Consider the following 27,216-nt stretch of genomic DNA (forward strand, 5'->3'; position numbering starts at 1 on the left):
GTGCAGGCCACGCTCTATCCACTGAGCCACACGGCTGGGGGGGGGGTCCTGCTGCGGACGCTTCAGGGTCGCCGCCCCTTCGAACACAGGCAGGCAGCTCTGGGCTGCCGTGGGCAGCGAGCAGCCGGCATTCGCACTTGCCGTGCCTGTGGCTGCTTCGCAGGAACGCCGGCTTCCCAGTGGTCGCCTACCAGGAAGTCTTGTAGCATAAATTTATATTAACAAGCAATCATTAGGGAAAAATTTTCACTAAATGACAAGTGATTATCAGATGCGGCGAGGGCCTGGCGGGTGGAGGGGCATGAACGAGGGACAGCCCTATTGCAGTGGCTGGGGTTGGCAGGCGGCCTGGAAGGCGGGAGTCCGGGGAAACTGCCCAGGTTGGGGTTTCGATGGCCGAGTGCTTCGCCACGTCCTTACCTCCATTTCACAGCGACATCCCCAGTCGGGCCACTCCGGGCGGCGAAGGCCCGGAACCCCTCCCCCGCTGGGGGCGGGGAAGGAGGGCCGGCTTTGTGCGGTGAGCTGGGAAACGCCTGTGTCACTGACACCGACACCGCTCACACTCTCACACCCGGTGGGGTTTCCCCACTAAGCTGTTCGCTGTGACACCAGCTGGTGTCCTACAGTTTAACTCACTCCTGCCCTGACCTACCCAGTGACAGCGCCACCCCTCCCCGCCCCACTCCGGCCCCGTGAAAGGCTCAGGCCCTCAGGAATGCCCACTGCGATGCCAAACCCCCATCCAGGCTGCCACCGCTGCTGACCTGTGGCTGTTTATCCATTGGAGGTTCCAATGACCCTTTCTTGCATCGCTTAATTGGCCACAGCAGCTCACAGAATTTAGGGAAACAGTTCACTCACTAGATTGCCAGTTAATCATAGAGGATATAACTGGCGACAGGCCAGTGAGAGAGATATGCAGGGCAAGGTATGGAGAAGGGTGTGGAGGCTCCATGCCCTCCCCGGAGCACCACTGCCCCCACGCCCCCGTGGCCACCACCCTGGAAGCCCTCCGAGCCAGGGCCTGTGGGTTGTGGGGGCCCTCACTACGCAGCCGGGATGGATTCAGTCATTGGCTATGAACCCCCCGCCAACTTGGAATCACAGTCCAGACTCAAGTCTTGTGACTTTTCAGCAAGATCATCATACAGTCGCGCCACCGCTCAGCAATTTCGTCATTGTTTGAAAGGCGTGTGAATGATCAGGCCAAAGACAGGTGTCGGAGGCCAAGGGCCTGAACCAAAGCCCCTCCTCCCCTCCTCCCACTCTTGGGTGCAGTCACTTGACAGTAACTGCGAGAGAGGGGACCCAGGGGACCCAACTCACGCAGCCCATCTGCCCTGGACAACTAGATGCCCCCTGGGTTTCTCTGCTCTGTCATTCGTGTAACTCTCACTGAAAAGGCGACATCTCAACCCTAGATACCAATGCAAACCCTCCCGCCACCAGGAGCAAGCCCATCAGACCTGCTGGGCAAGATCCGCAGAGCAGAGGCTGGGAAGCCTAGACCTTCCCCAAGCAGGGGCTCCCCATGCAGGAGCGGCTCCCCATATAGGAGGGCTCCCCATGCAGGAAGTGCTCCCCACGCAGGGGGCTCCCTACCCCACACAGGAGGGGCTCCCCACATAGGAGGGGCTCCCCGCCCCACGCAGGAGGGGCTCCCCACATAGGAAATGCTCCCCACACAGGGGGGCTCCCCATACGGGGGGTCCCTGCCCCACACAGGAGGGGGTCCCCACACAGGAAGTGCTCCCCACACAGGAGGGGGTCTGCATGCATGGGGGCTCCCCGCCCCACGCAGGAGGGGCTCCCCATGCAGGAGGGGGTCTGCACTTACCCGCACGAGCTGCTGCGGGAAGGGCCCGCGAGAATTCTCCGGCACGTTGATGGGTGGGATGACCCAGTCCCGCTTCTGCCTCCGCAGGCCCAGGCCACTGGAAGGTGGGTGCTGGGGCCACGGCAGTAGCACGTCGCTGGGAGGCGGGGCGAGGCCCAGGGCTGGAGTCTTCCTTCCTTTCTGCGGCATCTTCGGGGTGGGGTGGGGAGGGGGAGAGAAGAGCCACCGTGTGGTTAGGTTCTGCTCTGAGGAGACGGCGTCAGTTAGAGAATCCGAACTTTCCTGATCCACAGGGAAAGCCGGGATGATGTTGTGAGGAGGGGCTGTGTCAGGGAAAACACCAAACAAGACGCATCTACACAAAGAAACAGAATTACATTGCGGGGAGTGGGGGGAGCGGGGGAGAAACCACAAAAAATAAGAAAATGCAGTTAACTAACCCATAGAGTGGACTGAGCTTTTAAATCCCGAGTGGAAAACAATCACAAAGGGACAGACAAATACATTTTAGTTTAAAAACTCCTGGCTAGGAAAACAGGTCTTAAAAGCAACTGCTGGACTAGGAGCAAAGGGTTAACAGCCTTGCTATACAAACAGAACTTAGAAACCAATAAACATTTTGAATCTTTTTTATAACAGGAAAAGGACATGAATAGAAACTTAATAGCAAAATAAAGGACCAATAAATTTCTAAAACCGCCCATGTGTCCCGGTAATCAAACAAAGCAAAACAATGTGTCCTTTCACCTCCCAGACCGAGTGGGCACTCTGCAGGGAGAGGTGCGCTGTGCGTGAGCCGCAGAGAGAGGGCCGAGGGCGCGGGCTGGGCGGGGAGCAGACCTGGGGTCTCACACTTATGTGCACGCAAGGGTTCACGGGACACCGGCTAAGTCCCTTCATCTCGCCAAATTCCAGCCACTTCTTTTTTTGTTTTAAATATTTTTTTATTGATTCAGAGAGGAAGGGAGAGGGAAAGATAGAAACACCAATGGCAAGAGAAAATCATTGCGTAGCTGCCTCCTGCACGCCCCTGGGGATCGAGCCCACAACCCCGGCATGTGCCCTTGACCGGAATCGAACCTGGGCCGACACTCTGTCCACTGAGCCAAACGGGCCAGGGCCAAGTCTTATTTTTCAAAGGATCCAGAAGAGATGGGACAGACGCACTCAGAGGCCGCCTGTGTTCTCTGGTCACCAGCGGGTTTCATTTTACTTTACTCCTTTTATATTCCTGTGTATCTGAACGCTATCACATGCACGGCTTTCTATAATTAAAGGAGCCATCAGAACTTCATGTGTGCACGGGGCACTTACACATCTGTCACCTCCGTGTTTACTCTCAAGGCGCCCCATATGGCGCCTCAGCCGGTGTTCCTGGCGATGTTCACTTCACGCCGGGTCTCGGGCCCTGAGCCGAGAATTCACACGGCAAGGCTGACCTGGGCCAGGACAGCCAAGGCAGAGGGACAAAACCGGCTGGGGGCGTCTGAGCAATCCTGGCCGGGCCCCCCTCCACCCCCAACTGAGCTCAAGGCCCCTCGAGGCCCCCGGCTGGTCTTAGCATCGTCCTCTGTGGACAGAGAAACTTCCCACTCTGTTTTGCCAAAAAGCTGCATAGCAGTAAGTTAAACATGCACACAAAACTGCCTTGTTGATGCCAAAAAAACAACAAACAAAAAAACTTCTATACGCCCAGATGCCCAAACTTAAAGCTACTCCAAGGGAAAGCCCATCTGGCCACCCACACTCCCGTGAGAGACCCGCTGGGACGTCCCATCGGTCCCTGCTGTCTCTGTGTTCCGCTCCCAAATTTAAGAGTTTGCCCCAATCAGAGCCGAGGGCTTTCCCAGGCCACTGTCCTCCTTCCTCAGCAAGGAGCCCCGGAGGCACGTGTGCCCTTGTGGCCCTGCTGCCGCGGGCTGGGACACTGCACCCACTGCTGGACGCTGCCTCGGGACCGCCTGTCGGGAGAGGCAGGGTGGGTCGTCTCCAGAACTGCATTTAGGACAGTCCTGGCCACATGCTCTCCCGGCATCCAGGGCGCAGCTGCTTTCCACGCCACAGGGGCTGAGCGTCCCGCCGTTTCCACCCAAATCCGCACATCGCTAATTCGGTGGAGGCACCCCCACTTTACTAGGGACCCAGCAGGGGACTTCAGAGGCGCCAAGGAACACCCGAGGGTACAGCTCATTAGGGAGAGGCAGGATTTGAACCCTGGAGCCAGACTGCAAGGCCAGAGCACCAGGCGGGGAGTGACCCTCCCCTGCTGGAGGCTCGTGCCTGTGAGGTGGCACCCCTTTCCCAGTCCTGGCCTAGGTGGCTGTGCAGAAACCAGGGTCCCCACTGAAGACGTGGTGCTAAACCCCAGGCTGGGGAGGGAGCGCTCCGAGGTCCCGGCGAGTCAGCTTCAGGAGCTGTTAGAAATGCCAGGCTCAGTGCCACCTGGATCTGCTGCCTCTGGGGTGGGCCCGGAATCTGTGTTGAGGGGCCCTCCAGGCGCCACGTGCTCCACAAACTCACAGCCTTGCCTGGGACTCCTCCGCCGTCCCCAGGTCCCTGCTCAGAAGGGGCCGCGCGGGGTCTGCTCTTGAGCATGTCCGCACAGGGCAGCAGGCAGACTCCGCCCAACCCACCTCGTGCACCATGACCCGGGAGCCCCCGCCACAAGCATAGCCTCTGGGGGGCTGTCCGTGTGCCCCCACACCCCGCATGACGGTGGGAGAGTGTGCCACGCCGGCACAGCCAGGGGTGATCCCAAGTGGGGGGGGTGAAAGGATTAAGGAAAGACAGACAAGAGAATAATAGCTGGGTCTCGGTGGGACGCTGCTCCCTGATGAGGAGACGACAGCACCCACCAGCCGTGCCTTTATTTTATAGCAGATGCCACGAGGCAAAGTAGGGGCGTGATCACGTTGTTCACAGCATTCTCATGAGTTTCAACCTCACTCAACTACATGCACCCGAACTCTATCACAAGGCACGTGGGGCCACGTGTTCGGACCATAGGTTCAAGCTCACAACCACAGCCGTGGCTATGATTGTGCTGGGAGGGCCCTGCCTTCCAGCTGGGACTTGCACGTGGCAATGAGAGGACCCTGTCCTTTCATTAGTCCGAGGCTTGAACCTGGCCAAAACACCCTAACCGCGCCCCACAGGAGAGCACAGGCCTGCCTCAGCGGGGTGCTTGGGCCCCAGTAGATGCTCGCCTGAGCCTTCTGAGTTATAGACACAGAACTTTAAAGGGCTTCAAAAAGCCATTGAAAAGCCCAGACGCCCTGTTTTATCTTCATTTGCTCAGGAAGAGCTGGCCCGGCATTAATTTCCCTAGTGCTGTTTAAATAAATAGCCTGTATTTGCGACTATTTTAAAGCTATGAGACAAATGTAGTAACAAATCTGGGGAAAATCGGCGCCAGCTCTGCGCCCGCTTCAACCAGCAGGACGTTCCCACCTCTCCGGGAGGCCCAAGGTGACAGGCAGGGACTTGGATGGGGGAGTGTGTCCCGGACACCCGTGACCCGGGCCCTCTCGGAGCACGGCATGTAGCAATGCCCGGCTGAGCCCCCAAGTTCTTGGGCCAGCTTCATGATGCCCCCAAATCCCATCATTCACCACCCGCATCTCCCCGGCCCAAACCTGCACTCCAAGTGACCTGTCCTCCGCCTCCACCTGCTGGCCCCTTATCCCGCACCCCATTTTCCTGAGCTCCCTTCCCAGGCCCCCACCTGCGCCCGCCTGGCCCCTCGTCGGGGACTGCTGTCTGACTGTGAGTGTAACTATGACTCCCAGGTGAGGCCCTCAGGGACTCATCACTGTCACCTAGAGGTGGGCCACCTCCTCCCAGCGTCCCTTGCAAGTGAAAGATGAATAATGCAAGACTGACCTGGGCCAGGCTTTAAATTATCGCCTTAAAAAAACAGGAAAAGAAAGTGCCTGGGAGGAGGGCGGTCACGCACCTCCTCCAGTCACCATGCAAAGGTATAATGCAGAGCTCCTCAAACTTTTTAAACAGGGGGCCAGTTCACTGTCCCTCAGACATTCCACACATGCGCACTGCGGGCCCGGGATGAGTCGGCTGCTAAGCAGGACAGGCAGCGGCAGCAAAAACACCGGCGGGCCGGATAAATGTTTTCGGCGGGCTGCATGTGGCCCGCGAGCTGTAGTTTGAGGACCCCTGGTATAATGTTTCCTTCTCTCTGTCCAACTGCACAGACTGAGAACACAGGGTTATGAAGAGCCAGGTGTGCGCGCGGGCTGCGAGCCAGCGGGCCGGCCCCTAACACACTCGGGGGTCACTGCACGGGGGGTGTAATAACCCAGGGTTGGCCTTTGGGGCAGGAGCCCTGGGTGCCTCCCCGGGCCTCCCGCCATGAAGGTTGAGGTGGGTGTGGACTGGCTGGCAGGTGAGTGAGCGATGTGTGTTTCCAGGCGATAGGAATGCCGAGGGCCACGCAGTCTTGACCCAACAAATTAGGCTCCCCAGGTGGGCCAGGGGTCCGCATGGTGGATGTGCCCGGGAGATGGAGCACCACGTGGGAGCTCCACGGTGCTGCAGGAGCGCCTCTGAGACGCAGGGACACTAGAGCAAGGGCTGGGCCGGGCCAGCCTCAGGAGCAGCGGGCGGGAGGGAGCGCGGGAGAGCTGGGCGGCCGGGACTGGGCACCTGTGTGGGGAGCGAGGCTCCCGTTCTCCGAGAAGGTAGCGCAGTAGAAGCTGCTCCGAAGCCAGCCGAATGTGGCAACATTCTAAGGATGCCCAGCAGCTCACCCTTTGAAGGCAGGGTCCCAGATGACAGCCTGCTGTCCCCACAGGCCTTCCCAACCGCCGGGTCCTGGGCGGGCCTGCTCGACGCTTCCTGAGCACCTTAGATTCTCCCGTTTCAGAAAACGGCATGACACAAGCCCACCTGATTTGATAACGCAATTAACGGAACAATGTCCTTTAGGTTCCCGTGGGACACGCCCACCCGCATGGGGACCACTGATATCTTCGAGGCCTCTCCTCAATCAAGGGCTCCAGGTCGGCCCTGCCCCAGATGTAATCTTCAGCTTCCCTGACGCAGGACAGCAATTCCTCTGATGGGCAGCGCAGCTGGGCAGACCCCCTAATGCCGAGACTGGCTTCTCTGGAGGGGGCCTTTGTTGCAATTTGCATGAGCAGAGAACTGGGGGGGGGGAACTCCCCGACTTTTCCTGCTCTCCCGGTCTATCTCGCCACAGTCTGCACGACCCTTGTGTGTGGCCGAGGGGTGGATCCGTGCTCGCCCAGGATGGAAGGTCTGGGAGGCCCGCGAGGAGGCCGCGACCAGCCCTCCCTCGTTCCAGGGCGCATACAGCAATCTCCACCCAGCCTGTGGGCCCTTCCTTCCTTTTGATGAACTGTGTCCAGCCTTCCACCTGTCACACCCAGACCCACCGACACCGGCTCGTCAGGCGGCTCTGATGTTTGGGAACGGCCCAGGCCCCGCATGCGAACACCACGTCTCAGGGCCCTGGAGTCCCGAGGTCGCTCAGGTCCTAGGGGCTGTCCTCCGGATGAAACACGTGGGAACCCGCACTGCTTCTGTCCTATGAATGGACACGACTCACCTTAGGACTGGGCGGGGGAGCGTGCCCAGATGCCAATGCCATTTCCACTCTTCTGTGTCTCCCACTCGGCCGTCCTCCCTTTTCTGCTTCCTCATAGCTTTGGGGTAAACATGCTTTAATAAAGGAACAGCGTGTCCTCCCCGCCCCTCCCCCAAATGTCAAACCTGCTGCTGATTGTCAGCGACAATAACTCAATTTCTTAAAAAGAAAAAAAAGGCACTATAGTCTATGCAGCTGGTTCTCCTTCCCTTCAATGTATGTTTCAGAAGCGGCACAGTTTGCTCACCTGCAAACACGTATATTTGAAACACTTAGCCAGGGCACTGAACGCAGCCTTGCGCCTGGTTTCCATGGCAGCTAAGGACGGACAGAATGAAATGGTGCTTAACTGACAGAAAACAAAAGGACAGAGACACCGCCACTCTTTACCAGCAGATGCTGTGAGCCATTTAAATAACACAGGCGTGCCTGCGGCGCTGAGGAGGCACGTAGCTGAGCGTGCTCTTCCGTCCATGACACTAGGGGGCCGAACGCGTGGTTCCCCACAAGCTCCACGCTAGTCCTCATTTCCCGTCTCTTCTAAGGCGGGTTCCTTCTGGAAAGTTCCACAGACACCAGAGAAAGGTTTCCTGAGTGGCCAGCACAAGCACTTCTGCATCATCCACTGGAACGGAAAGCCTCGGCGCTAACTTTCCGCACCCGTCCCTCCTGTGTCACGGGCTCACCCACGTGAGGTGGGGCTGGCCTGCCCGCGCTTACACCTGGGGAGGGGGCGCCCAGGGCCAGGGTCCCCTCTGCCCCTTGGCTGAAAGGGTGGGTGTGGCATGTGGGCTGTGGCTCTGAGGGTGTATGCTTGTACATGTGTATGCCCATGTGCATATGTGGATGTGTATGCACATATATGTATGTGCACATATGTATGCATGTGTGTGCGTGCATGTGTGTATGTAACTACCATGTGGCTGGCCTTGTTCCCCCATTCTCACCTCCCCATTGTACCAAGACCCCCAGTATCTGGGCTGCCCCTCACCTGACTGTTGACCAGGGTCTACCCCTTGGCACAGCTGACTTTGGGCCAGATCACTGTCTGGGGGCTTCCTGGGCACTGTGGGGTGTGGAGCAGCCCCCCTTGCGCCCCCTGCGGGGACAGCCCAGATGTCTTCCCATGCCCTGGTTGAGGACTTGCTCTAGAGAATCAAGAAATCATGTTTAGTGAGAACTATCTGAAATGAAATCACCTTTCAGTATACAGGGAAAAATAAAATCACAGTAAAAATTTAAATTAGTAAGTTAAGCCAAAATGTGTCACTTTTCCCAGAGTTGTTAATGGTGGAAATGAATGGAGTGGTTCATGTTGGTGTCAGTTAGTGACAAAAAAGGTCAGTTCCATCTGCTTGGATGATTCTGGAAGGCCACGGCCAGGACGAGGGAAGGGTTTGACTGAGGCCTAACCAGACAAAACCAGGTCCAGGCAGTGGCTCCCGGGCACCCCCCACTGTCATCCTCGGGAGCTTCCCTGCCTACATGCCCTTTCTTGCCCCCTTGCTCCCCACACTGCCCTGGGCCCAGCAAGTCACCTGTGAGGGCTCGCTTGTCTTGTCCTGTCCCAGCAGGTCTCACTGAGACAGTGCCGGGCAGTGTCCTCCACGGGGACCGGCCGGGGAAGGTGACTGAGGACACCATGCCGCTGCCACTGCTGTTCCTCAGCCTGGCTGTGCCCTGGTCCAGCTGCAGGGGCTGCCCTGTGAGGCCATTTGTTGCCTGGAGCACCGCCTAAGTGTGACCTCCACCCTGTGACTCCTGCCTGCCCAGAGAGCGCAGCCCCCGGCAGCTGAGGTGCATGGGCCGGGGCTGCCATCGGAAAAGCCAGGGCAAAGGAGACTCTCACCCGATGAGAACAGTCACTCCCGCCTTCACCCCTACGAAGAGTTAAAGGCGGCGATTATTTTGGGGAGCCCTGTTCGTCTGTTGAATACCCACCTTGGGGTGGGGCACTGACAGGGCTGTGGGCTCTGCCGGCCGCTGTGCAGGTCTTTGCCGTGGAGGAATGCACAGAGCACATGGGGACAGGGGTCTCACCCCCACGGCCGTCGAGCGGGTCTGCAGCAGCCTCACGCGTGGCGCTGTCTGAGGGGAGGGGCTGGGAACGGGAATGGCCCATGACACTGCTGCCACAGAGTCGCTGTTTCTCAGCGCACAGGCAGGGCCGTCTCTGGGAAAGGACAGGAGGACCAGCTCGCTGCTTCCGGGCGGCACCTAGCGACCTCAGTTGCTTCCCCAAGATGACACCTGGCATGCAAGCCCCAGGTGGCTCCTTGGAGAAAGCTCTGGACCCGTGTGTCAGGGTTCAGGCTGCACACCAGCCCTCTGGCGCTCATGGGGACACAGGCCACGCGGGGATCCGCATGCGGCGGGCCTGACCTCTGGCGCCTCATCTCTCGGGTGGACACAGGAATGGTTCTCAACCAGGTCCTCCCTTCCACTGTTTTATAAATAACCTGGGCCCATGGAGACACACTCATGGGGATGGAGGGGTGATAACTGTGGGGATGGGGCAGGGGAGACCATGGGGATGGAGGGTCACAGGCCACGGGACACGGGGCTAAAGAATCGGGGCTCAGCAAGCCTGGTTCTCGCTATTGTGGAGACCCGAGTGGCTGAACGAAGAGGCCTTGAGGGCGTCTGGGGCGCTGGGTGGGCCCCAGGTCGGGACTCATCCTGCCTTCAGGGTGATGGGGCATCTGCACTCCCGGGGGTTGAGTCTCCACCTCAGCAGTAAGACACAGGTCCCACCCCTGATGTGAGTGCCTGGGGGCCACCACCCCCCACCTCAGACTGGGTGCCTCAACAGCAGACGTTCCCCCTCAGCTCCGAGGGCTGGAAGTCTGGGGTCCAGGGCGGGCGGGCAGGTTCCTCCGGAGGAAGGAGAGGCCTCTCCAGGCCCCTCTGGAGGTGCCGTGGTGGCCTGTCACCGCTGGGGCCCTTGGCCAGCAGAAGCACCGCCCGACCTCTGTCACAGCGCTCCCCTCTGTGTGCCCGTCATAGGGCGCCAGGCAGGTGAGGTCGGGCCCCCGCCGGCCTCGCTTCACCAGTGACGTTTGCTCACCCTGCAGACACACAGGCCCATTCTCTGGGCCTGTAGGTTAGGGCTCCGACAAGAGTTTCAGGGGGACACAACTCAGCCCACACGCCTGGGGGGCAGAAGCCCGAGGGAAGAACACGGTCGGCCGTGGGCAGTCTGACACAGGGGTGTCGCTGCGCTGAGTCTCTTTCATAAATGCTGACGCAGCCGTAAGACCCAATATTAGCTTCATAAACAACGGTTTCCTCTTTGCAAACTATACCCACAGGCCCCATTGCCCTTCCAAGTGCCACTGCGCCCGAGCTGACAAGGGGGGCCGCTTCTCGTCAGCGAGTACTGTGGCCGGGCTACTGCTCGGATCCCCGAGGCGCTCGGCACTCTCGAGGGAAGCGTGTGACCGCATTTGCATTTTCTAATTGAATTGCTATCGGCTTTCCTGCAAGACTACACACACCAAGCGTTCTCCCCACCCAGGCGCGCTTAGCCTGCCCGACGCCTGCCTGTCAGCAGTTGCTAGGAGCGGAGAGGATGGGGAGGAGAAGCGCTGCCAAATCTGTACGGCTCATCTGAGTGTAAAGCTGCCGGCCTGCCCAGCTCCACCCAGGGCCACTGAGCAACAGGCACGGAGGAGCCTGGACCTTCGGGGATGAAAGGCCCCTCCAGGGCGTCGCTTCCAGGCTCCCTTTCTAAGAGCGCCCCCAGACTTCCAACACTGCAAACTGCTCCTTTAATGGAGGCCCTGTTTCTAGAACCTTCTGCCGACAGAAACCTAACCGGTTTGGCTCAGTGGATAGAGCGTCAGCCTGCGGACTCAAGGGTCCCAGGTTCGATTCTGGTCAAGGGCATGTGCCTTGGCTGCGGGCACATCCCCAGTAGGAGGTGTGCAGGAGGCAGCTGATTGATGTTTCTCTCTCATCGATGTTTCTAACTCTCTATCCCTCTCCCTTCCTCTCTGTAAAAACTTAATAAGACATATTTTAAAAAATATAAAAAAATTGTGAATTACAAACTACCTGCATTCAAGTGCTTAAAACATCAGTGAGCAGTTAAATGATCAGAGAATGAACACCTGCCCCCAAGCCCTGCCTCATGTTCTCTGGCCCCACCCAGCTCCTCCTCCCGCCTCCCACAGGCGACCTCTGTCCCGACTGTCACACACGGGGACCCACTTGTGTGCAGTCACACAGTGTGCGTGTCCTGCCTGGTGTCTGCCTTCTCCCCTCACGCATGTCACTCACTCATGTTGCTGCTGCTTGGGACTGGGATTGGACCCCGAGCCTGGGGCCTGCGTGGTAGGACCCCCAGCTGTGTCTGTGGAGCTGGAGAGCAGCTCAGGCAGAGAGCTCTTTCCTTCGGTGTCGGATGTGCTGTGAGTAGAGGAAGTGGTTTCCTTTTACTTGACTACACGTATGTTCAATGAGTGAGCACGCCGCATCAGGGTCTAAAGACGTTGCACCAAAATACACCCCCACGTGAGTGCAGGAAAATGCCAACTGCACCCGTCCTCACCCATATGGGTGTTATCACTGTCGGTGTGGAGCCCGGGTCTGCCTTGCCCTGCGAGGCTGATGCGGCCACACTGGCCGAGCCTGGCTCTCCTCCTTCACCCGGTGACTGACATCCTCTGTGCACTCGGATGTGCGTCCTTAGTTGTCAGGTGTCAGAAATACCCTCTCCCATCCCCAGGCTCAACGTTTCATTCTTAAGTGGCTGCTTTGGTGAGCAGAGGTGTGAGAAGGCGGCCCCACGACACCGTCCTCACATGCTCTGCCAGTCGTCTCGCCTTGTCTTGCTCACGTAGATTCACAGTCCACGGGGAGCTGGTGGCGGGGTGTGCGTGGGAGGCACCGTGGGCCCAGTGTCACTATTGAAAGACAGTCCTCCCTCCCTATTCAAAGTAGGGCTTGGCAAACGTTTTGTTAAAGGGCCAGAGAGTTAAAGATTTTAGGCATTGGGGGCCATGGAGCGAAACCAAGGCTATTAATACAACACTTTTACAACCATTTAAATTGTAGGAACCATTCTTAGCTTGCAGGCCACCGAAAGGCGAGCGGCAGGCCCGAGCTGGCCTGCCGCTTGGCTGGCTGACCTCTGGTACACCTACAAAAACCAAGGGTCTTCAGCATGTGCGTGACAGAATTTGCCAAACTGTCTATGTGAAGTGGGCGAATCTTATTGTACAAAAGGGATGCCTTTATGAAGATGACCTTTTATTAAAGGTTTAAACATCTTTTTTCTGGGCTCACTCTTCTGTTCCATTTGTCCATCTGACCCTCTTCGCGCCCAAACCATACCATTTTAGCTCTAACAGTTCAGTGGTTCTGCCACAGGGGGCAACGTTGCAATCGATGACTGGAGATTGCATTGGCTGCATATGGGGTGGTGTGGGTGCTCCTGGCCTCCAGCGGGTGGAGGCCAGGGTTGCTGGCAACACCCTACTGTGCAGGACAGCCCCAAATGCCAACAGCGTGAGGCCGAGACGCTTGGCTGGGTCTACTAGTGTGTCTTGATGTCCAAGTCCCGTGTTCCTGTTATTCTAGGCCATTCTTGGCCTTTGCATTCCCTTTAAAAAATGTAAAGTCAGCTTGTTAACCTCCTACGAACAAGCAAAAACCATGCTGGGAATGTGCTGAGTCTGCAGAAATCTTTGGGTAGAATCGGCATTCCCTGCTGAGTAGCACACCCCTCCCTTTTAAAGGGTTCTTTAATTGTTCTCAATAATATGGAAGGGTCTTGAACAGTTTTGTTAGGCTTACTTCTAGTTACATGACCATTTCTATACTTTCGTAATTCATATCCGGCTCAAATTTCATTTTCTGATGATTTATTCCGGTCTGTAGAGGGAGGATGGCTTTTCCATCCTTGCTACCCTCACTCATTGACTGCAGCGTGCTACCTACAGGTTCTTCCAGATCTTCAGTCACATCGTGTCAGCTACAAATGTCAGTCCTATTTATTTTGATCTCCTTTTCTTGCCTAACCTTGGCTTGAACCCCCAGCATGTGATGTAGGAATGACCTTGTCCTCTTTCCAATGTCAAGGAAGGCCTTGTAGACTTGAGGCTTGCTGTCTGCTTTTCAGCATTAAGACACCCTTTACAGTATTAAGGACAGTCCTTTCTTTCCCTAATTGGCTGAATATTTTCATCCCGAATGAAGGTGAAATTTTACAATCACTATGCACTTTACTCTGTGTTGAATTACATGGACTAACTTCCACATGTTAAACAACCTTGCACTCTTGGACGCACTGGTGTGGCCGTGGCTTATTTTATGTATACATGGCTGGACTCGTTTGTTAATATTTTGTTTGGGTATTTTTTTTCCATCTACTTGTGAGCAGGCTGGCCTATAATGACCTCCCTGCTGTTCTTTCAAGGTTTTGGCTGGCTCTGAGAAGAGCTCGCGGTGGTTTGGACATGGTGCTTGCTTGTTTGGGGAATGACTCCTCTTGCTCGGCTCTCTGGACAATGTGTACAGGATTAATTTCAATAGCTCTTTAAGGCTTAAGTAGGATTTACCAGTGGAGCCATGATGGTGTGGGCATTTCTTTATGATAAGGATTTGAATTTAAATTTTGTTTGGAATAATAAACAGTGCAGATTTCCTTCTCATGCTAGTTTTGGTGAGCTATATATTTCTAGAATGTTATCCGTTTCACCTGTGTTTTCAAAAGGTTGGCACAGATCATACATAATATCCTCAAATGCTCTTTTAGTTTATGACATTGGTCACGATGCCCTCTTTTCATTCCTGATTAGGATAATTTGCAATTTCTTTTTTCTTATACAACCTGATTGGGTTAGTAGTTTATTTTATTGTAATCCTCGCTTGAAGATAGGCTTTTATTTTTTTTATTTACTTATTTTTTAAGAGAGAGAGGAAGGGAGAGAGAAACATCGATGTGAGAGAAAAACATTGATCGGTTATATGTGCCCTGACTGGAAATCAAACACTCAATCTGGGCATGTGCCCTGATTGGGGATTGAACCTGTAACCTTTTGGTGTACAGGCCAATGCTCCAAGCAACCGAGCCACCCGGCCAGGGCTTGGCTTAGTAGTTTATAGAGCCAGGTTTTGTCTGTTGATTCTGTCTATATATTCTCTCCTCTTGGTTTTTCTGTTTCCTTCTTTCTACTTTGTGTTTCATTTCCTATTCTTTTCATAATTTCTTGACATCGATGTTTAGATATGATTTTCTGCCTTGTCAGCCTGTAAGTTGGAGATGCCCTGGTTCAAACCCACAGCCCGGCAGGCAGGCCCCTCCACGAGGGGGCTCCACTGCACTAACATCCACTTTTCACTCCTCTCTAGAATATCGCTTCTCCCATGTAGCAAAGGGGTTGCAGTCACACGGCTCAGTTTCTCTGTCTGCAGTGCCCACTGTGGACACGTGAGGGTTAGGAGAGACGATCCCACATAGAGCAGGGTCTGTGTGACATCCGGAAGTCAGGCCAGGCTGCTTTGGGTTCAGAGTAAAAGGAAAAAGGAAGCCATGCAGGTGACGAGACTGGAACCAGGCCCGGTCGGTGGGCTGCAGACTGCCCGCCGTCTCTTATGGTCACAGTTCACACACGTGGCTGTGCAGCCCCACAGATGCTCCAGGCCTGGGGCACGGATTCCGTGTCCTGTTCTGCCAGACCAGCCTGGGCTGGCGGTGCACTCCTACCGGGACTAATCGCAACCACCTTCCACGGAGGACCAGGGGCTGACCACATCAGAGCCTCCTCATTAACATGCCTAACAAGAGGCATGTTCTCAATTAGTGCCTTTTATCTGAGGCTTAAAGGAGCCTGCTCTTTGCTCAGGAGGCACACAGGGTCTGCACCAGAGTCAGGGATGGCAGCTTACTACCGCTCTCCTGTCCTTTGGCCTCTGCCCCCGCCCCCCCCCCCCCCCCCCGCCACCTGCAGGGAGGGGCCCCGCATGGGACAATGTCCCGGGGCTGCCCTGGGGCTGGCTTTGCTCACTGCCTTTTCTTCAGGACACGGCTTGTGATAACCACTCAGGAGAGAGGAAAAAGTAGTCATCGGACCTGGTTTTCGTCACCACAGGACGAGGCCCTTGCCTTGGGGACACCTGGTTCAAGTGTCCCAAGGCGCTCGAGGCGTCCCTCCCCGTGGGGTCAGCTCACCAATGAGAACGCTGCCACCTGAGTCACAACATTCTCTTTCGCAACCACCTCTAAAAACAAGATGCAGACCCCATTTTCCTAAAGTGGGTTCCCTGGAACACCTCTCTTGCCAAAAATTCCATGAAAAGGGTTCCGTGGCCAAGAGATTTGGGGAAACTTGCAGACTGTCCCAGTGAGGTTCAGACAGCAGGTTTGCATAAGGTTTTGGGCAAGTCGATAGAAAGGATTCTGGTCAGCGTGGTTTAACTCTTTACTGCCCACGGGCCCTCTCCCGAGGGAGCTGTGAACGTCACCTTGTACTGCTTCACCGTGTGCTCCTTTGCTAACGGGCCGCACATGCAGTCCCGATGACACGCACCGCACAGGCCTCCCGTGGGCTGTCAGGGGCCTCACCTACTTTCTCCCCCCACCAGTTGTCCCTGGGGCAGGCGGCCATGAGCAGCAGGGCTGGGACCTCCCTGCTGGCCCCGCAGCCCCCACACCCAAGGCCGATGCAGCAGCCGAACATGGGACCAGCAGAGAAGGCCTAAGACCTGGCTCCCTTGGACACGTGAACCCTAACATTGAGGATTTGGGGGGCTGGCCATGGGTTGCTAGGCAATGTAGCAATGAGAGAGGCCTTTTAGGAACAGGGGAGGGTGAATTCACCCCACTCCGACCTACAGAGACAGGCCCTGCAGGCAAGTTGGGGGAAGTGAAGTCAGAGGGAGGGTGGTGAATGTCGCTCCATCTTTTTCCTCCGCCTCCTCCCTGCCTCCCTCCCTGTCTTCTCCCTCCTTCTGTCCTCCCCTCCCCCTTCTGCTGAGGCCCCTCCTGCTGTCCCAGCCACCGGGGTGGCCTGTCTTCCGGGGCCTTTGCAGGGTACAGGGGCCTGAGAAGGAAAGGCATGCACCATGACCACCGCGGCGGCCCACCTTACCTTGTGTCCAGAGCGGGGGGACGAGGTCTGGGCCACCAGCAGCCGCACCAGGGCGTCCCATCGCTGCGCCATCTGGCGGTCCCACGCGGTCACAGTGAAGGCCACCTCCTCAGACGGGATCCACAGTTCCCGGGCGGCGAAGATCGTCCCGTCTCCCCCGACTCTGAAGTCCATGCTGCTGGTCTCATACTGCGTCCCCTCGGTCCCCAGACAGTTGCTGAACTTGACTGCAAGAGGAGGGAGAGGGGGTCAGGACGCGGGGGTGTGGGCGGTGGGCGAGGGGAAAGGCAGGCGTGGTCACGTGGCTTCCTTCCAGGCAGGTCTGGTTTCTAAGGACAGCAGGAATCAGCCATGACAGGGATGTATTTTGTCAGGTCTGGGACTTTCTCTCTCCCCCTGGGGAACACGGAGAGGCCTCAGAAAAAGGAACTAAAAACCAGTGGTGGCTTTTCGATACCTAGGCCAGCTGTGCCGCGCTGTCGGGAGACCTAGGCCAGCTGTGCCGCGCTCTCGCGAGACCTAGGCCAGCTGAGCCGCGCTCTCGGGAGACCTAGGCCAGCTGAGCCGCGCTCTCGCGAGACCTAGGCCAGCTGTGCCGCGCTCTCGCGAGACCTAGCACAGCTGTGCCGCGCTCTCTCGCGAGACCTAGCACAGCTGTGCCGCGCTCTCTCGGGAGACCTAGCACAGCTGTGCCGCGCTCTCTCGGGAGACCTAGCACAGCTGTGCCGCGCTCTCTCGGGAGACCTAGCACAGCTGTGCCGCGCTCTCTCGGGAGACCTAGCACAGCTGTGCCGCGCTCCTGCGGGCATCTCGGAGTCTGGGTGCGGGGTGTTGTCCACCTGAAGCACGACCCCTGCGCCCACCACACACAAACTGCGCCCCACAGACATTGAAGGCCCTAGTGGCCATTTCCCACCCAAGACGGCCAAGTGCGGGACGGAGAAGAGCAGCTCTGGGCAGGGCTTGCATCCGCTGCAGCCTCAGGTCCGTTTTATTCTGGACACAAACCTGGCCCCTGCGAACTGTCCACCAGGCCGGCGGCCGGCGATGGGCCGGCAGCGACCGCGGGGCAGCCGGTGCTTTGTCGGTGACCGGGAGGCGGAGTGCAGGCAGCTAGGCTACCCCCCTGCCAGGCAGGCGTGGTGTTTGCTTCCCAAACATTAGTTAGGCACCGGCCTGCCCGCCCCCAGTGAGGCGCTTGCCACTCCGCACAGGGACACCCCCGGAGCCGGCGCTGGACCTGCACGCACCCTCCACGCACGCGCCCCCGGGCCGCCTTGTGCCTGTTAACTCCGAGGCCCTGCAGCCCCTGTCACATCCTGCTGATAAGAGCGATGGATAAAGTTACCCCGTATTTATAAAAATGTGAGTCCCTCAGCAATTATGGTGGGAGGATCGGTTTTTGAAGCAATTTCACTGTCACTGCTTACATGATTTAATTGCTATTTATTCTAGAAACTAAAAAAAGCTCCTCGCGGCTACACCGGTGCAGTGTTTTCCCTCCGCGTTCACCAGTTACCGTCGCCTGCTCAGAAATAACAAATAACACGTGTTCCCTCTATCAAATCCTTCACCTTCCCCAGCGCCCCAGTTACCCGCACCTCCCACTTGCCGGTTGATTATAAAACGTTTTTAAATGGGATGAAACCAGGCGTTTCTGCCTCGCCTGGCCCAGGAGAGCCCACACGTGGAGCCCCCGTGCGGACAGAGTGGGGTGTGAGTGGCCTTGGCTCCGTGGAATTGTCCCTTTGACAGAGGAGCCATGGCCTTGTTTTCATGTGACAGGACAATTCTGAGCTGCTTTAGAGCAGCGCTCCTCACGGCAAACATTAAAATCGGCAAACACGGAGTCCGCCAGTTGTGACACAGACACACAAACATGACAGCGCCGTGACTGCCGGGAGATTAGCCCTCGATGCAGAGATGAGCACCTTTGTTCTCTACGAGCAGGTTTCTAACACCAATGGGCTTGCACAGCCCGGGGTTCAGCCTCGGGATCCGGGCCATGCGTCCCGTTGAAAAAACAGGCCCTGGCTGTGCTGGCGCCTGTGCAGGTGTCAACGCCCCTCAGAGCAGCGCAGCTGGCGGCCCAGCCGGGCGGGCTGCTCAGGTGATGGCGTCCCCTGCGGCCGGGACCCTCGGGGTGTCGGAGATGATGCCACCAGAAACGGCTGCCATGTCCAACCTCTGAGACACCACACCTGTGGCTCAGTCAAGGGCTCCCCACGCGGTGCTCACATGGTCTGTGGGTTTTACACGCCAGCGCCCTTCCAGCCTGTGTCTAACTAGAACCCATTCAGGCATGAACAAGCAGGGGGCCTGCGACAACCGGAAGCCCCGCGTCCGGCTTCAGTGTGACTACGACCTGGGCGATCTGCTCCGTCCGACGGGTCGTCACCTTATATTTGTATTTGTTTTTGATCTAATTTCTCTCTTTGTCCTAAGGAGAAATTTAAAATGCAGTGGCATCGCTAGAAAGTGTTTCCCTCAATGTATTAGATAAAACCATCGAATACGGAAAACCTTGGACTGTATTCTGACTTAAATTCAGAATTACACATCCACCCTAGTTCACCTGAGGTCGCTCGGGGAAGTGCCTCGTTCCCCATGCCCAGCACCCCGCGCGAGCCGACAGGAGGCACAGTCGGCAGGCGGCATTGTCCCATTTTGCAGCTGAGGAAACTGAGGCTCACAGACACCTCACCTTCTGGCAGCGGCAAGCGGAGGCAGCGGGATCGGAACCCTGGCCTGCCACGTGAGGCTGGTTCTCTGGGAGGGGCAAGGCGACCCTCGGATGCCTAGCGATGTGGCCTCCAGGTCCTCTTGGGGACTTCCTGCCGCTGCCTAGAGAAATCTGACCCTGGGGGATTCCTGTCCACTCACGGAGGCTGCGATTCCCAGGCCTCCATGGCCACACGGTCCCTGCGTGGGGCTGCCTGTGGCTCTGCCCTCTGGGACCAGAGACCCAGCACTAACTGTGAGGCGGAACGTCGTTTCCTGGGGAGAAATCAGCTGTGGGGGTGCCACAAAGGTCACAGCCCCTTTGGGCTCCACTGATGGAGACCTGCTTGGAGGGCGCCTCCTCCATCCTGGACCCCACTCGGGATCCCTGACGCCTACCCACAGCCCGACTGCTGTGCGCATCGCTGCGCGCGCTAATCCCTCCCATTAGTGTTTAACACACTTGACAAGAGAGAGAAGATATCCTGAGAGAAGTTAAAGCCAAAGTTTAAACACACACAGTCCAGCCCCCAGGCCTCCGTCCCCCGCGGGGTGGTGGCCGGGCACCTGGACAGTCAGCGCTGGGGAGAAGGGCAGGGTGCATGGGCCCTGGCACAAGAGTCAGCGCTGCTTCCAGAGGAGGCCTGGGAGGGGTGGGGTTAGCATGACTGTCCCCTGGCCGCAGACACCAACAGATGGTCAATGTCAGGGTGCCATCCCTGCCAGCGTGCCCTGTGGGCACCGTGTGCCCCGTGGGGACCGTGTGCATGGTGGGGGGGGGGATGTGCCCTGTGGGGACCGTGTGCATGGTGGGGACCGTGTGCCCTGTGGGGACCGTGTGCATGGTGGGGGGGTGTGCCCTGTGGGGACCGTGTGCATGGTGGGGACCGTGTGCCCTGTGGGGACCATGTGCATGGTGGGGACTGTGTGCCCTGTGGGGACCGTGCACATGGTGGGGGGGGTGTGCCCTGTGGGGACCGTGTGCCCTGTGGGGACTGCGGGCAGTGGTGTTCATGGTGGGGGGTGTGCATTGTAGCCACACCCACATGAGCCCGGCCCCTTTGGGATGGGGCTTGAACCCCAGGTCTATGACTGACAAGCAGTGGCTGCTCTGAGCACGGTCCTTGTCCCCTCACGTGGGAGAAGCAGAGGGCGGGCGGCACCGGCACAGGGTAGACACTGGACAGACGCCAGCCTGCCTCCTTCACGCTCCGGCTGGCATGCTCTCCACCCATCTGAGGACGATGAGGCACTTGCCCAAGGTCACACAAGGTCATTCATTCCACAAACGTGTGGCCCCTGGTGCCAGCTCTGGGTCTGCCTGGGAAGACAGAGCGGAGGCTGGAGGGGGAGGTGACTGGGGCACAATAACTCGGATGGTTGGACCACCCCGGCTTCTGTGGGGTCATCTAGAGGGGCCCTGACTGGTCTGGGAGTGCCGGGGTGGGTTAGGGGCCCTGCAGGCTGTGCGGGGTCAGCCGGCATGTGGGGCTCCGACCCGCTGGGATCCTGCTCCTCACCCACTGGGAGCCCAGGTGCAGAATCAGGAGCTCTCGGGGTGGGCGCTGTAGCCCACGCAGCACAGGCGTGGGCAGGACAGAGTCCCTTTCCAGGCCCGGGATCTGTCCTGGGAAGATGCCCAGAGAAGAGTGGTAGCCGCTCCATTCAGTGCCTGCCAGCGTCTGCCCGCTCCTGAGCTGTGCCTGCACGTGGCCGGGCTCCGCTCCGCCTCAAAGGCTGTTCCGGAAGAGCAAGCGAGGACTGATGGCCCAGGAAGCCCTCCGCTGGCTGCATGGTGTGGGGAGCGCTGAGAACACTCACCCAGCTCGGGAATTCACGTCACTGGCGGCCCCCGAGGCCATGTGGACCCGGGGCCTGGGTCTCATTGCTACACCATGTCCTGCTCTGCAGACATCCTAGTCCTGGGGCTCGCAGCTGCTCCCCACATCTCACTGCCACCCCGTGAGGACCAGTGTTCTGCTGAGCCCGCAGGGCCCGCTCTCAGAAGACAGGTCCGCCAGGACGCTGAGCCCTGGGGCCCAGCTGGGCCCTTAGAGCCTTATGGGGTGTGTGTTCAACTACACGTGAGCTGCCTCCAGGCCTGACGGGGCACTGCCCTCGGCACCCCGCAGCCCAGAAGTCAGAGTTCCAAGTCCCCAGGTCACCGCTGCCCCCTCACCACTTGGTTTGTGAGGTGCCAGCGCTTCCTCTGGAAGCCCAGCCTCAGACGCCCCTGCCTCTCGCCCCTCCGAGCTCCTGCGGCCGTGATGGGGACACAGAGCTGAGCTAATCCCTTCTGAGTGGTTCAGTGCGAGGCCCTGTCTTCACAGTCGTGCCCGCACCTTCTCCGAGCACAAACATGCGTGTGCCCCTGCCTCCCGGCAGCGCCTAGTCTCTAACTTCCCAGGAGAAAGCGGATCGTAGGGAGTCCCGGTGAAGTGGGTGCAGGCTCCAAGGTGTCCTGTTCCAAAGCGTGCGGCCAGGGAGGGCCGCCCGGGCTGCCCGCTGACCTCCCCGCTTCACATGGCTCAGCCACCCCAGGCCTGCTCACCCGTAACACTGCCCCTCGCTCACATCCACTTTGTGCATGTGGACACTCTCCCCCCCCGCCAGGTGGCTGGGGGCTGTCCTTTGTGCCCCCAAAGCCCCCAAGGTGCTTGCTTCACCACGGCTCCAAACCTCTGCCAGGCTGTAAGTGTGGGGCCCGCATGCTGGGCCCGCCCTCCACAGTGAGGTCCCCAGAACCTACCACTGGGGTTGTCTGGCGCCCAGTAGGTGCTTAAGAAATTCCAGTTGGATAAATGCACAAATTCTGTTCCCCTTTGCTTTGAAACTGAATGTCCAATGAGCTGTCGAGCCATGAAGAGACAAGGAGGAACCTTAATGAGTGTTACTAAGTGACAGAAGCCAATCCCAAAAGGCTAATGTGATCCAACTGTGACACTGGGGAGACCAGTGGTGGCCAGGGGTTACTGGGGAGGAGGGATGGGCAGGGGGAGCACAGGGGACTTTAGGGCCATGAAACTACCCGGTGTGACAGTGTCAAGGTGGACACTTGTCATTACACGTTTGTCCAAACCCACGGAACGTTCCACACCGAGTGACCCCAGTGCATACAGAGCTCCAGTTACAATAATGTATCAACACTGGCTCATCAGCTGTAACAGCACAGGTGGGAGCGCAGCGTGGTGTGGAGCTGGGCACTTCCTGCTCCATTCTCCCATAAATGTAAAACTTCTCTAAAAATAGTCTATTAAAAATGGATATTCACCAGAGGAAACACTGCTTAGAAATATTAAAAATCCCATTTTAAAGCAAAACATGGAGCCCTCTCGTGCCATTTCGTTTACAGCAGGGAACACAAAACCACTCTTCCCTCCGGGCTCCCTCACCCCGAGCCGGACCACGGTCTGAGACGTTACTGACACATCTCCCAGGACTCTCTCCGTGCTCAGAACACATTCATTAGCCCGCTGGTGGGCAAAGCATTGAACACAGACCATCCTATCTAATAAAAGAGAAACATGCAAATTGACTATAACCCTGACACCCTTCCCATTGGCTAATCAGCAGGATATGCAAATTAACTTCCAACCAAGATGGCAGCCAGCAGCCACGCAGCTGAAGTGAACAGGAGGCTTGCTTGCTCCAGCGATGGAGGAAGCCAAGGTTCCCCGCCTGTTGCAGCCCAGCTCTGAGCTGCACTCTAAGCAACTATGTTGCAATTATAGAAGCTAAACAGACTCCAGAGACCTGCTTTCAGCCAGCTTCAGCCTCAGAGCTTAGAGCTAAAGTGATGGCAACAGAGTTTCAATTATAGAAGCCAAACAGACCCAGAAACCTGCTTTCAGCCCTCAGAGCTGGAGCCGTCTCTAAGCTCCAGTGACAGCTATAGAAGGTAAATAAATCCCAGAATTAAAAAAAAAGAAAAAAAGGAGAGTCTGAGAGCCTAAGTTGCCCTCCAGCCTGAAAATGGCTCTCAGGCCCTCACCCAGACTGGCCAGGCACCCCAGTGGGGACCCCCACCCTGAAGGGGGTGTGACCAGCTGTGAACAGCCATCAGTCCGCCATCCAGGCTGGCCAGGCACCTAAGCGGGACCCCCACCCTGATCTGGGACACTTTCAGGGCAAACCAGCCGGCCCCCACCAGTGCACCAGGCCTCTATCCTATACTACAGGCAGGGAGGGACAGCGTGAGCTGCCATCCGGGCCCCATGTGCAGCCCTGGGCAGTGGGGCATAAGCCCCGCCCCCAGCCGGGACCCTATGACTATTGGAGAGCAGGAAAGTGCCGCTGAGCCCTGGGTTGCTGTGGTGATCCAGCCATCGGTAAGTAGAAAAGTGCGGCCTGTAGGCAGCCCCCAGCTGCATCTGATCTGGGAGCAGGAAAGCAAGCCTGGCCTGTGGGCAGCCCCAAGCTGGGCCTGAAACGGGAGCAGGAAAGCCTGGCCTGTGGCAGCCCCCAGCTGGGCCTGCTCCCTGGTCACCATGGGGATCCAGGAGCAAGAGAGCAAGCCCGGCCTGCAGGAAGCTCTAAGCTGGGCCTGCTCCCTGGTTGCCATGGAGACCTAGGAGCGGAAAAGCCCGGCCTGTGGGTAGCCTCCAGCTGGGCCTGCTCTCCGGCCACCATGGCGATCTGGGAGCAGGAAAGCCCGGCTTGCAAGCAGCACCCCCATCCTGGCCATAGCTCAAGGGAGAGTACAACATGCAGTGGAGGCCAGGAGCCTGAGAGGTCAATACAGAGGGGCTCCTGCTCCAAGCCTCCATGGTGCGGCTGGGGGCAGGCCCCCAGCAGACACACACACACACACACACACACACACACACACACACAGTGCTGCTCTGAGCCTCCAATGTGGCTGGGGGCAGACCCCCAGTGGGGACACACACACACACACACACACACACACACACACACGGCAACTGCTTCGAGCCTATGTGGCATGGCTGGGGGCAGGCCCTAGCAGACAGACAGACAGACAGACAGACACACACACACACACACACACACACACACAGACAGGACGCCTGCTCCGAGCCTCTGCTGCCAGACTCTGGCCATCAGTAGGACATCCACTGAGGGCTCCCGGACTGTGAGAGGGGCAGGCTGGGCTGAGGGAACCCCACCCCCCAGTGCACGAATTTCATGCACCGGGCCTCTAGTCTTACCTAATAATAGACAAACATGTAAATTGACTGTACCTTCGCTATGCTAACCAGCCAATCAGGAGAGTATGCAAATTAACCCAACAAAGATGGCGGTTAATTTGCATACATAGGCTCCAAGCAGTGGAGCGAAGCCTGATGGCCCTGGGGCCAGAGCAGCGAAGCCTGACGGCTCCAGGACCGGCTCTGGCCAGAGCCCGGCCAGAGCAAAGGCCTGGGTCCCAGGTGCCAGAGGCAAACTGGTGCCAGCAGCCAAGGGAAGAGAAGGCCTATTGCACGAATCTCTTCATGCAACAGGCCTCTAGTTTTATAATAAAGTGCTGACTAGCCCATGCACCATTGAAAGTCAAAAAATCCCAAGTCGAGCCATCAAAAGTCGGGGACAGTCTGTGGGGCCTTACCACGTGTCAGGAACTGTGGCACCCAATCAATGCCCAGACCCCCTCCTTCGCCCCCACAGCATGGCAGCGACAGCCATCACCCAGCTCACAGTGAGAGCTCTGGGAAGTAAAGACCAGGCGTGTCCAAGCGCCCACATGTTGTCTCTGCCATCAGGAGGCGTCCACTGAGCAGGGGTCCCTGAGAGGACACCGGGCCAGGGCAACTCTCAGTAGGAACACCAGGCAGGACACACCGGGCAGCTTGCCCCCAGCACAGGGGCGGGGCCTGCCCCCCCACCCCCATGCCTGCTGAGCTCCTGGCCTCACTCTCCTGGGTGCCCCTCCCCGGCATGTCCCCCCCCGCATGCTTGTTGCTACAAGGGCACAGGAGTCCACAGTGCCCTCCATGGACCACTTTCCCTCCATCATCTCCTCCCTCTGCAGGGCTGGGGCTTTGGCGGCCTGGGCCCGGCTCCTGCTCCCTCCTCCTGGGGCTCATAGCACCCATGTGAACACTGTACATGTGAAGTGGCGAGGAAGAGATGGCGGGGCTCAGGGGAGAAGACCCTGGGAGTATCGTCTGCAACACAAGACTGCTCTTTTCAGGACCCCAGCCTCCTCTCAATAGCGGCTGTGCTTTGGGACTGAGCTGGTGAAATCGCTCACAATTAAGGCCTAGGGAGAGAGAGGGCTCTCTTGGCTGTTCCCAGAGGCCATCTCCCCAGCCCCTCCATGCTCCTCTTTGCAGACGGGAGCCCAGGAGAGGAAGGGTGGCCTCGATGGCATCCAGGCGTGGTGTGTGATTGGACTGAGTTTTATCAAAGGGCGGTGGGCTCTCTGTATGCCCTCCTCTGGGCTCTCTGTGATGCCCTCCTGTGGGCTCTCTGTATGCCCTCCTGTGGGCTCTCTGTGATGCCCTCCTGTGGGCTCCCTGTATGCCCTCCTGTGGGCTCCCTGTATGCCCTCCTGTGGGCTCCCTGTATGCCCTCCTGTGGGCTCTCTGTATGCCCTCCTGTGGGCTCCCTGTGATGCCCTCCTGTGGGCTCCCTGTATGCCCTCCTGTGGGCTCCCTGTGATGCCCTCCTGTGGGCTCCCTGTGATGCCCTCCTGTGGGCTCCCTGTATGCCCTCCTGTGGGCTCCCTGTGATGCCCTCCTGTGGGCTCTCTGTATGCCCTCCTGTGGGCTCCCTGTGATGCCCTCCTGTGGGCTCTCTGTATGTCCTCCTGTGGGCTCTCTGTATGTCCTCCTGTGGGCTCTCTGTGTTGCCCTCCTGTGGGCTCTCTGTATGCCCTCCTGTGGGCTCTCTGTATGCCCTCCTGTGGGCTCTCTGTGTTGCCCTCCTGTGGGCTCCCTGTGATGCCCTCCTGTGGGCTCCCTGTGATGCCCTCCTGTGGGCTCTCTGTATGCCCTCCTGTGGGCTCTCTGTATGCCCTCCTGTGGGCTCTCTGTATGCCCTCCTGTGGGCTCTCTGTGATGCCCTCCTGTGGGCTCCCTGTGATGCCCTCCCGTGGGCTCTCTGTATGCCCTCCTGTGGGCTCTCTGTATGCCCTCCTGTGGGCTCTCTGTATGCCCTCCTGTGGGCTCTCTGTATGCCCTCCTGTGGGCTCCCTGTGATGCCCTCCTGTGGGCTCTCTGTGATGCCCTCCTGTGGGCTCCCTGTGATGCCCTCCTGTGGGCTTAAACCCTCACTGACCTCTTCCCGAAGGGAGGACGCGGCATGTGAGGCCTGGGGAGGTTCAGGAGGGCAGGGGGCCCCGAAGCTGGGTCTGCATACGGTCGGCTGCACCTGAAGCCGTGGGGACTGGGGTTCAGGTGAGATCGAGGGCCACACCCAGAGAGGCGCTAAGGACGCTGTCTCCAGGCCTCACAATAGCAGGATCAGCAACCCGTCCGCACCGCCCCCCCACCCCGCTCTTTAGATTAAACACACACACACACACACACACACACACACACACACACACACAGAAACAAAACACGTGCCACCCTTTGCCCTTGACCTCAGATGTACAAATCAGAAGGAGGACCTGGGGCAGAGCAGCCCGACCACCAACGGCGGCGGCGGGAGGGCAGGCCCTCTTACTCCTGGCGATAAAGGTGACTGTGGCCTCAGGACGGCCCCCACTGCTCTTTCTGCCTGAGATTGAGGGACGGGGCATGTCTCGGGCAGCTCTGTGCCAGGAAGGGCCTTGGTTTCAGGAGATTCAGAAACCCAATTCCGAGGCTGCAGGTGGGCAAACGTCTCCGGATCTTCAAGGGGTGGCGTGGGCACCTGAGGCTGGGACCTTGCAGCCTCCTCCCAACTTCCCTGAACTCACAAATCCCAGAGCCTCTGGGTTCTGATCGAGGGGTCTTCCTGGGGTCTGGGCAGGACGTGGGGTCTGGACT

At 58.1% G+C, this 27,216-nt stretch overlaps 1 protein-coding gene across 1 annotated transcript in view; it reads right to left on the minus strand.

The window, feature by feature from the left end:
• Positions 1 to 27,216, minus strand: part of CDH4 (cadherin 4) — a 341,583-nt gene that overhangs the window by 91,716 nt on the left and 222,651 nt on the right. The window contains exons 3-4 of the mRNA XM_059705157.1: positions 16,562 to 16,788; positions 1,841 to 2,029 (exon numbers count right to left, since the gene is read on the minus strand). Of these exons, the coding sequence (XP_059561140.1) occupies positions 1,841 to 2,029; positions 16,562 to 16,788 (416 nt within the window). The remainder of the gene's footprint in view (positions 1 to 1,840; positions 2,030 to 16,561; positions 16,789 to 27,216) is intronic.

Source organism: Myotis daubentonii, chromosome 8 (assembly GCF_963259705.1).
Source record: "Myotis daubentonii chromosome 8, mMyoDau2.1, whole genome shotgun sequence".
NCBI lineage: Eukaryota > Metazoa > Chordata > Mammalia > Chiroptera > Vespertilionidae > Myotis > Myotis daubentonii.